General features: G+C 38.7%; 1 protein-coding gene across 1 annotated transcript; it reads left to right on the top strand.

Annotated features, from left to right (window-relative positions):
• Nucleotides 1-2,665: 2,665 nt before the first annotated feature.
• Nucleotides 2,666-10,896, top strand: tcea1 (transcription elongation factor A (SII), 1). Its single transcript, XM_006792169.3, has 10 exons — nucleotides 2,666-2,874; nucleotides 5,507-5,569; nucleotides 5,656-5,761; nucleotides 7,590-7,692; nucleotides 8,039-8,187; nucleotides 8,292-8,348; nucleotides 8,901-9,055; nucleotides 9,212-9,358; nucleotides 9,528-9,599; nucleotides 10,495-10,896. The coding sequence occupies exons 1-10, from the start codon at nucleotides 2,800-2,802 to the stop codon at nucleotides 10,501-10,503; spliced, it is 936 nt and encodes a 311-aa protein (XP_006792232.1). The 5' UTR covers nucleotides 2,666-2,799; the 3' UTR covers nucleotides 10,504-10,896.
• Nucleotides 10,897-10,921: the final 25 nt, after the last annotated feature.

Genomic DNA, 10,921 nt, shown 5'->3' with positions numbered 1-10,921 from the left:
GTGAAATGAAAGTATAGCTGCTTTCCAGTTTAAATGATATTAGTGAGTGTTTGCCTCTTCCAACAGATACCACAGGTGGCTTGGACTATTTCTAATTTGCAAGCAGTCTGTCTAATCAGATTTGAGAGGTCTTCGCCTAATAGGGATTAGGTTAAAGATTTTGCGCACTGCTGACAGCGTGAGGTAGAATAAAGTCTTTAGAGAGCACTTTTACCTCACAGCAGGTATTGAAAATCCACCATCAGGACACATGATGCATCAGTATTTAGAGTTCATGCAGTTTGTGTAGCGGGGCTTTAGTAAATAAACAAGAAAGAGGGGGAATCTGTAGCATTGTATCTACACTTGGATGGGGCAATTCATCCAAATGCATGTTGTGGATTTTGAATTTTGGCCGTTGGGAGAGTAGCTAATGGTCGAGCACATGCATCAGGAGTCGAGAGCTGTGTCACTGTACTACAGTTCCCATACGGTATGCCAATTCCTAAGTGGCCCCGACTGAATAAAAGGCATTCATATCTCCTGCTAACGTGTACCATCCTAGAAGATGTAGACAGTGGTGGTGAAGAAAGGACATGTGTAAGTCACCAGGATTAATCCATTACATTTTTTTGTGTAAATAAATGTAAATAAGTATAATTATTTTTCCTTACCTCATTTCTATTGCAAACTACATGGCTTTTAGCACTAACTTTAGCATTTAACCTCTCTTTGCTAGATACTCTACATTGTATGTACTGTAGCTACCAGTGTATTGCACTTTCTCTGTTAAATTATTCAGAGTGTTTGCAGTGTTTGCCTAACCTTCAGTCATTAGGTGGTAATGTCACATGCTGGTCTCTTTGGATTACAAAGATCCAAATTAGCAAGTCAGTCGTGTCACAGTGTAAGATCAACAGTCTGCCATCACTGTGGCCTGGATTGTGGTCCTCAAAGGTTACAAGTTTGAACTACACAACAGTCGTGCCTTCTTCAAAAGCCCAAGTCCATCTAATAATTCCTTCAGAAAAACAGAGGCTCTTTCGTGGGCTTTTAATTACACTCAGTTATACATTATTCACCACTGCTTGGGGCAAATCTAATAGATATTGTATATTTTAACCACTTGACAAGATGGCAGCATCTCTGTTTTCACATGAACTTAAACTCCCAAACCCCAGCTTACAATGAAGCCATGACACCACCACTCTGCATGTCCACTTAGTCCAGCAAACTGTGACATTTTTATACCTCTGCAGTGGTGACAGATGTGGCCAAATTTCTTCATAATGTCAGGGTGCCTGTCTATCTGTCACATTCTCCTGTAAATTATTTATTTCAGTCCTTTCCTAACTTTTAAATAAAATATTCCTCATATTGTATCCTATCCCTTGAAGGAATCTGTACAAACACATACTTGCACTTAAGGATGAACAAGCTGGATCTTTCTGATTTTTTTGTCTGCTTTTGTTTTTATGCCAAATTCACCTGGTTTCACACATATGTCTAATAGAATAACATCATTACATTTTATATCCAAAAGGTCAGATGCCAACTTTCTTTTCTGATCTATTAGAATGAGCTTTGTTGACCAAATATGAACACATGCAATGAGTCAGTAAACTTACACACTGGTAAAGCGGGGCAATGAAACTCAAAAATATGAAGTCCAGTTAAAAATATAGCCTAGGCGGGTTCCACAATAGCTCTGCAATAGATTAGCAACATGTCCAGGGTGTACCTTTCCTCCTGCACAATGGCAGCTGACTTGTGTAACTTTAGTTTTTTAGCTTGAAGTGAGTTTCTGATGCCAGTAATATACAGTAATATATATGTCAGTTACTTATTATTATTATTATTATTATTATTATTATTATTATTATTGTTATTATTATTATTGAAAAAAACAATTTAACTAACTAAAATAAAAAAGAATGGAAAATTGAAAACATTGAAAATTTAAAACTAATTGAAATTAGTTTGTAAATTTGGAAAACTAGCTAATAATAATAATAATAATAATAATAACAATAATAATATAGAGAAATATAAGAAGTTTTAGTATTTGTTAGTTTGGTAAAAAAAAAAAATGTTACCACATCTTGCCTAGTGACGTATTGTTGGACTAAAACTAACCCTGAAACTAATTTAAACTGAACTAAAACTATAAACATTTTTACACAATAAAAACTAAACTGAAACGAGCAAACCTGCTCTGGAAACTGAATGAAGTGAACTGCCTCAAAAACAATACATCGAAACAAACAGAAAACAAACAAAAAACAAAACTAGAACTAACTAGAAAATACAAAGCGATTACAACTTATGAATTGTGTAAGTTCTGGACAGTAACCTGTTGTGTGAGTGACTGTTTTTGTGAAAACATAAAGCCGGAGTGTTTAGGCTGTTGGTCAAGTTGGATTGTCTCCGATTGTGAACCTAGATCCAGATGGCACTTTGGCGCTATCTAACGACAGGTCGCCATGCTGATTAAAAAAAGATCCAGGCTTTGTACGAAGATAAAATTATCAGATGTTATGAAATATAGTTTTATCTCGGTATTCGGAAAGTCTCTTCTTTGATTAAATTGTCTAGGTGATAGCTGTCCTGGGATATCAGGCTTCCAGAAGGTTGCATCTCGATTGAGTTCCCTTGAGCTCATCATGCATCTACTAGTCAGGTCTGCTGCGGTCGGTGTGCGGTCCCGGTCCGCCGACTAGCTGTCACTGCCGCTGCTTTCTGTTCAGTGGCGTGGTCTTTGTGGCAAATTTAGTTTCTGGCTTGGTTCTAATTCATTTGGACTTTACCAGCTCGGTCACCATGGGCAAAAAGGAAGAAGAGGAGGTCATCAGAATTGCGAAGAAGATCGATAAAATGGCGCAGAAGAAAAACGGGGTAAGATGTGTGTGAGGGAATGAATGCCGATCTGACTGATGGTGTAGCTAACATGAGCGCTAACTGGGAAATCCAGTCAGGATCGGGCTCAACGTGTGCTAAATAACCCCAAAGTTGTCAACAAAAATTCTGCACTGTTGTGTTGTTCCGCTGACGATGGTTTTCCGGTCCTTGCCCTCAGCAATTAGCTCCAAAGCTAACCTACCTGTTGTTATGACTAATGGTTAGCCGCTAATTAGCTCCCTTGCGAGTCTGTTTATGTGAATGGGAGGTTTCTATGTTGCTAGGACTTAGCCACGTAGCATCCTACTAACCGCTGTCAGCTTTATGGCCTCGCAAGGCAATAATACAATTCTAGATCTGGTCACTTTTAGCTAATGTAATGACTGAATATCAAATCGTTAAACAAATTAGAGTGATATTGTTCTGTTATCCTTCGGGTTAGGTTTCATTTTGGGGTTTGTTTGGGGGAGGTTTCTTAGTAGCTAATTGGCTAACTGTTAGCTACCAAGCTGCCGCTCCTGTAGTCCAAGCATCATTGCATAAACATAAACAAAGCTGCAGCTAATGATTATCCGTTAATCTGCTGATTATTTCCTCGATTAATAAACGGAACCTTAAAGTGTAAAAGATAATGTAATCAAAAGACTGTAACAGTCCAACATACAATATAGAATCCCCCAAAAAATGGAAGTCGGGAGATTGTAAGAGATAGATATCTCATAGTGTAAGGAAAGAGTTAGCTTCGTAGTTTCAAGTCAATTGTGAAATGGTACTCCGCACAGAGCTTATAAATAGGAGCCTAAACGTCAGATAATATAGACAGAATACGTGTACGATGCCCAGTGTACATGATCACTGAAAATATCTTAAAATTACCCTATCCTGAAGTATAATTACACTAATCCAACGGCACATGAAAATAGTATGATTTTTCTTGTGCTTAATTACAATTTAGAGGGGTGGTCTATTATTAAAATGCCTACTATACAGAGTTTCTCCTCAAGAGCTGTTTTTCTTGTGTGTTGTGTGTGCGAAAGGAAGTGTATATTGGGATAAGCTCATATAGTCTGTCAGTGAGTTTAAATACTACATTTTATGTTAAACGAGAATTTGGAAAAATGTGAGATTCAGTAAACTTCAGAAGTTTATACCCATAAAAAAGGTTTTGAGCTTGGCCCAATTTGTAGCTTGTATAACTTTCTTTTGTAAAGTCTGTAATTTCTCAAAATAAGTAGGATAACATCAAATAAAATTTAAAATGTCTTTGACAAATAACCCAACACAATTACATGATTTTGTTAATAGCAATTTGTCATTAAGACTCCTAAAATTTAGAGTGTGAAACCTCCAAAATTTTGTAAAAGCTTCCCCCGTTCATAGCTCTACTGTTTTCTGGATACACGCATGTTCTACATATTTTTGGTTTCTGTTTGAGTAAAATACCATAAAATTTGTTTTTCCGCTATTTAACAATAACATCTCTCATTTGTTATGCAAAGAAAATAATTTCCATTAAGATTATTATTATGATTATTCTGTTTTTCCCAGTTGACTGACAAACCAATTGTACATTTTTCTATCTGCTTAATATAAGTACTTCAGGCTTAAATCCAAAATATGCCCCCCCCCCCCCCCCCCCCCCTTCTCTTTGCTTTTGTTTGTTTAAATGGTAAATGGACAGTGTTCCTCTGGTGTTATTATTATTATTACTATTATTAGTAATAATAATAAAGGCAATCTGTTGCACATGCTTCAATGAGATTACTCTAGCAGAGCTGGAGATCCAGCTACAGTCTTCGTTTAGCAGATGTCCTGCCCTGTCGCTTGCCTACCACATTTAACACAACACAATTTCAAAGAGACATGAGGGGTAGTGCCCAAAGTCTGACCTGCACAGGCCAATCTGCTTAGTGTCTTCCTCAGTCAAACCAGTTACCACAATTGCTGCAGAAGCACCAAAATAATGTTAACTGAATAATTAACTTTGCACTGCAGTTAGTCATATAGGTGGATATGTTTTTCATTAATGTAACTTACATTTTAAATGGTATCAGAATAATTTAGCCAATGGGTCACAGTGGCTTTACTTGGCAGACCTGGACCTCCGATGACCCAAAAGATAAACACTGGCCACAATCACCTGGATGTGTCATCTCACTTTCTAAAAGCAGACAAGGCTGAAAGGCCAGTATCAGTTGTTCAGCTTCCACATCTAAGGATTCCTAAATTACGTATAATCTGGAGTAGATTGAATCCAAAGAAGCTGCCAGTTTGAACAACATTTGTCTTTTAACTAGTCTTTTAACTAAAAGTAGCCAAAAGGTGTTAACAAATTTTTGCTCTTGGTGTTTGTGCCAGATGTGCAAATGTATCAGTGGTAACATGTGTATAGATCCTGCCATATTACTGAGACAGTGCAGAGTGTTGAATGAGCTGCCATTAGCACAAGCTTCCATAACATAGCAGGGTGTTCGAAGCACCACATTTTCCTTTTTTGTTTTACTATGTTTTCTTGTGGCTAAACACAGCTCTGGTCTTACTCATGTTGATGATAGAGCTGAGTAATCAGTTTAGAGAAAAAAAAAATGTGTTATGGTCTAAATGATCATCCCTCCACTTTATTCTGCAGGCTGGAGCTTTGGATCTCTTGAAGGAGCTGCGCAGTATCCCCATGACTCTGGAGCTGCTGCAGGTATCATGCTCATATGTTCTCTGGCTCTGTCCTGGACACAGGCAGCGCCGAAACCCAGATGCTCTGACACCATGTCTTTTCCACAGTCTACCAGAATCGGGATGTCCGTTAATGCCATCCGTAAACAAAGCACAGATGAGGAGGTTACATCTCTTGCAAAATCCTTGATCAAGTCATGGAAGAAGCTTTTGGGTAATTATTATTTTTGTCTTATGTTTACTTCAGGCTGTGCAAAATTGCTTCTATAATGTACTTGCATGTCTAAAGCTGTTAGGCATGCTTGTATCAACGCCTATCGATCTTCATGAAATCAAGCCAATTTTGAATCCCCCCCCCCCCCCCCCCCTATTTTTTTTTTTTGTTTTTTTTTTTTACTGTAACACGTTGCACTCTGCCGGGTACACCAGCTGTCAAAAATGTCCTCTTGTTCTTTTTATAAATTGCTGACACCAATTCTCAACCCACGGAGTTGTGAGTAAGTGAGCTGTTCAGCAGCACAAACAAATGAACAGCAGCCAGCAGTTTGAGTGAAGATTTGAGTAAAGACAAGCATCAGCCAGAGAAGATTAGAGAGAAGAGATGTTTTTATTGAGGTGTAAAATAGACATAATACTTATTCTTTTTCTAAATGCCTAAAGAGTTTGTGGTTTGTAAACTGAAATCAATACCGCTGCAAGGGATTGAATGTGTCTTTTCTATTATAATTGGATCTATACATAAATCTGGATTTCTCTTTGAGTTTCACTGTTGTTTGTTTATTATCCGTTTAGAATGTCATAATGATTATTGATACATAGGCCACTCATTTCCCAGCCTTATGTTGACGCTTTAAGGGAAATTACAACGTAATATTAATTTTGATAATCTGGTTTGATTCCTCCATCCTTATTTCATACCTTTGCCCTTTCTCACCTTAAGACCCTTTCCCATTGGATGCACAGTGCTGTGCTCTGAAACCCATTCATTTCTATTGTGTGCACTGCGCAATAACGGTTTCCGGCTGCGAAAATCAAGGCGCGCCAGTACTTGCGCATGCCATGGTCATCTTCATCTGCAGCGCACTGTGATGTTTCTGTTGGTTGTGCGAACGACCAGTAGAAACGAAGCCTACTGCTGCGCCAGTTCAACCACACGACACAACCACACAAATTTTGGATTCTTTGCTCTAGTTAGCGGTAATTGCAGCCCATGCTGCGTCCGATGTGAAAGGCTCCTTATGTTTTATGTCTGGCTGCATTTGTGGTCAAGGGCATGAATGTGATGGTAATTTTGGGCTTTTAGTAATTTCTTTGAACTTTTCTTTTTCTTATTTCTTTTTTTAATGAGAAAAATCAAAAACAAAAAAAATTGGGTGTAAAAGTTTGAATTTATTTTGGATTTTCTTTCATCCACATAGGGTAAAAACACATTGGGTCAAATACAGCCTCAAATATATACATACACTCAAATCTTTTAAAACATGCTGAAGCTTCTGCAATGTCTTTTTAATTTGACAAGGCCTATAGTGATCATGATTGATTGCACGCTCATAACTACAACTGGTAGTGTGTCTTTGCCAGCATGCTCCAACTGCCAACTGCTCCAAACTCGAAATAACACGAGCTCAACTGAAATTTGCAGCTGCCCACATTGACAAACCAAATGCCTTGTCGACAATGATGAGGTATGAATGGAGGAGTAAAGGTGAACACTGTCAAGCAACATCGTGGTGGTGGCATTATGCTCTGGGGCATAATGCTACAGCAGCTGTCAGTGCTACTGGTACGTTGCACAAAGTTGATGGCATAATTATGAAGCAGAACTGCCTCCAAAATTTGCAACTTTACCCCAAATCAACAACTTTATGGTTGAAACTTGGACACAGTTGGGTGTTCCATCAGGACAGTGAACCCAAAAACGCATAACAACTGGTTTTGGGATGGATAAAGCAGGCTAACATTAAGCTTCTGAAATGGCCTTCCCTTCACCTCTCACTTCCTTGATTCTGATGCCTTCTTAATTCTTCTCACTCATTCTCCAGATGAGCCAGGAGCTGGAGATAAAACTTCAGAGGAGAAGAGGAAAGAACAATCAACGCCTGTCGTCTCTCCTTCACAAGGAAGCCCAGAGGCAAAAGAAGAAAGGTAATAAGGAAAACTTTTTTTTTTCCTCATGCACGCTTTTAGCAATGCTCTCCATTTTAGTGTACACCTGGAATACATCTTTCATACTTAGGAGTTGGAGAAGATATAAACCAAGCCTCAGCTAAGCTAGTGTACTCATAGTTCAAGCCTTGAGCCTGGATAAATGGGAGAGTTGCCTCAGGAAGGTCATCTGGTGTAAAGTCAGCATCAAATCAAAAATGCCGATCCATCCACTGTGATGAGTCCTTGGGAAACAAGTTAGCAGCTGAAAGCACCTACTATATCTTCTGCTTCTAAGTGTGTTTTGCTTCAGAACTGATTATGACACTTCTTATTGCTCCTATAGCAGCTCCAGCAGCAATTCCAGCAGCAAGAGTGAACCCAGTGAAGTTGCTCCCAACACATTAATCAACACCTTTCCTCGTGCCCCGAGTACCTCTGACTCCATCAGGCTTAAGTGCAGAGAGATGCTAGCAAGCGCTCTGCAGACTGGAGGTAATCTGAAACGTTAATATGACAAACTTTCCAAAGCACTTATCTGTAATTGTGTTTGCTTACTCTTTGTTTTTGTCCACTGCCTGATACTTAATCCTTTACAGATGATTATATCGCTATTGGTGCTGATTGTGACGAACTTGGAGCACAGATTGAAGAATATATCCTTTACATTATAATAATGTATACTTTATTGATCCCCGTGGGGAAATTACTAATCAGGTGTCCGGGGAACACTGTGTAGGGACAGTACCTTGCTCAGGGATACCTCAGGGTAGCTGTTCAGTGGATTTGAACCCCCGACCTTCCGATTATGGGGTGACCACGCTACCTACTGAGCTATCCCTGCCCTCTGATTGAACTCTTTAGAGGCAGAGTTTTGTTATTTCATGATGTTCTGGATACTGTCTTCTCAGTGTCTGTTGTGTATTTTGGTGCTGGTGATATAAATGAGCACATTGTGCCTTTCATCTTTTGAATCACTTGTTTTGTCTGAACACTAGCACCCTTTAATTATAGCGTGTTACACAAATAAAGAGACATTGGAGAACCTAAAACAAAGAACGGTAGGCATGCTTGATAAATGACTACATTAACCACTCTAATAATCGACTAGAAGCATCAGCACTAAGCCACCTGTAAGGCCAGGGATTTCTTTTTGTTATTATTATATAAATTCATTGGTGAAGTTGAATTCTTTGACCTGCAATTACGCATCTTCCAAGAGTTTAAGAACACAGACATGAAATATAAGAACCGCGTGAGGAGCCGAATCTCAAATCTGAAGGATATGAAGAACCCGAATTTAAGGAGGACCGTGCTGTGCGGGAGCGTAACCCCTGAGCGGATGGCTAAGATGACCGCAGAGGTGTGTGAGCTGTTGATGGCACAATCTCAAGAGACAGACAGTGCCCTTAGTCATTGTCATTGATTATATATTTCGCTCTCTCGCGATAGCAGATTTAGTTTACTTAAACACTTATTGGCACTTTTTCTTTCTTTCTTATTTTTTCCCCCGCTGTAGGAAATGGCCAGTGATGAGCTTAAGGAAATGAGGAAGAATTTGACCAAAGAGGCTGTCAGGGACCACCAGATGGCCACCACTGGGGGCACTCAGACTGATCTGTTCACCTGCGGCAAATGCAAGGGAAAGAGCTGCACCTACACACAGGTATGGATATGCAGGCTGCCTGTAGAGGTCTTTGTGGAGGTTGTAGTTATTTAATTTGTTCAGACAATGTGAAATCTGATAAAGCCATGTATATTGGTAATGATAGAGCATACGCTGATTTAGTAGTCTATGATTTTAAGTGACTTTCTTTTTCCGTTTTCTTTCCCAGGTTCAAACTCGCAGTGCTGATGAGCCAATGACCACGTTTGTCTTCTGCAATGAATGTGGAAATAGATGGAAGGTATGTGCCCTAATGCAGGTTTTGTTGAGTCAGTCTTGGAAAGCATTAGCATGTAGACTTCCATCATCCATCAGACTTAAACTTCAGCGATAGAAGTTTAGATAGTGCACTAAGCTCGTTTACAGCAGAGATGTACCAGTTGTGGAACCATTCAAATGGTTAAAGATACAGTTTGGCAGATGCCTAATGCTGATGTCAATATTTTGTTAGTTTTGTTCCATCTTTTGGGTCACGGAAACAGAGTAGCTGTCTTTTGGTGTTAAATTAGCAAAAATATTTATTTACAAATTTACACTTTTAACCCTCAATCCTGCGTATGTTATTAAGGTAATACAGGTTAGGGGTATACTAGTAATTAAGTCTTCCCAAGTTCTTGGTCTCAAATTATATTGATATTTTTCCTTTAAAAGAAAGGAGATGAAAGATATTTTATTATGTTAGCTAGCTAGAAATGATTTATCTGTTTGTCAAGTACCTTTAGAAAAACGGCTAATCGATGCCACATTCAGGCTCATGTTGATTAAAATCTAAAAGGGCCTGTTTGTAGAGGTCAGACTCTCAGCCGACAATCCATGGGAGTAGATTTTCCATGACTGCGGGGTCTGCAATGACCGCACTTGCTCGATGTGTATGTTAATTGAATGTGTGATAGTGACTAAATACACAGTGCACACATATCTGGTGTGTGAAGCTGTTGTTGCTTTTATTGCAATTTGTTGCTCTAAAGTTATGCATATGGTGCCCTCTGCTCTGTTTATTTATTTATTTTTTCATTTATTTTTTAAATAAACAAATGCCATGGCCAAGAAGAAGACTCATGACTCTGCCTTCTACCTACTTGGTTGTAACTTGAAGATCATTTTTATTATAATATTTTTTTTTTTTTCGGTCCTAGTTCTGCTGAATCTGCGGGCATCATCCACGGCACTCCTACAAGTAGCAAAATTCCTGGACCAGATTCTGTCTATCTGCAACAGATTGGAGCTTTCTATTCTGTGGTACATGGTACACAACATGCCATACAAAGATGCCACTGCGGTTATTGTTTAAGTAAATATCTTGTTAATAGATTGAGCTCATTGTTGGTTCCCTCAACTCCTTCCCCTAAAAATTATTTTACTAGCGTTATTAGTTGTTTCTCACCGTCAGATATATGCGATGGATCTTATCATGCTCTTTTATCTGCATTTTTTATATGTAGTTTTAACACTTTGGACAATGTTGTTTTGCTTCCCCCTCACAACATTGCATTGTTTTATTTAATTTCCCAATAAAGTGTAATCCATTTGATTAAAAAGAGCTGCTTTTCATTAGCTGTCTTT

The sequence above is a fragment of the Neolamprologus brichardi genome, chromosome 18 (genome assembly GCF_056152115.1).
Source record: "Neolamprologus brichardi isolate AB-2024 chromosome 18, ASM5615211v1, whole genome shotgun sequence".
Lineage (NCBI taxonomy): Eukaryota > Metazoa > Chordata > Actinopteri > Cichliformes > Cichlidae > Neolamprologus > Neolamprologus brichardi.
The sequence above is the reverse complement of the archived record's forward strand: the minus strand, read 5'-3'. Positions and strand labels throughout refer to the sequence as shown.

Excerpts from the sequence above, each read along its gene's own strand:
- tcea1 (XM_006792169.3), top strand. The coding sequence starts at position 2,800 with ATGGGCAAAAAGGAAGAAGAGGAGGTCATCAGAATTGCGAAGAAGATC. Across the intron at positions 8,349-8,900 it reads TGGAGCACAGATTGAAGAAT|GCATCTTCCAAGAGTTTAAG; the intron begins ATATCCTTTACA and ends ACCTGCAATTAC. Across the intron at positions 9,359-9,527 it reads AGAGCTGCACCTACACACAG|GTTCAAACTCGCAGTGCTGA; the intron begins GTATGGATATGC and ends TTTCTTTCCCAG.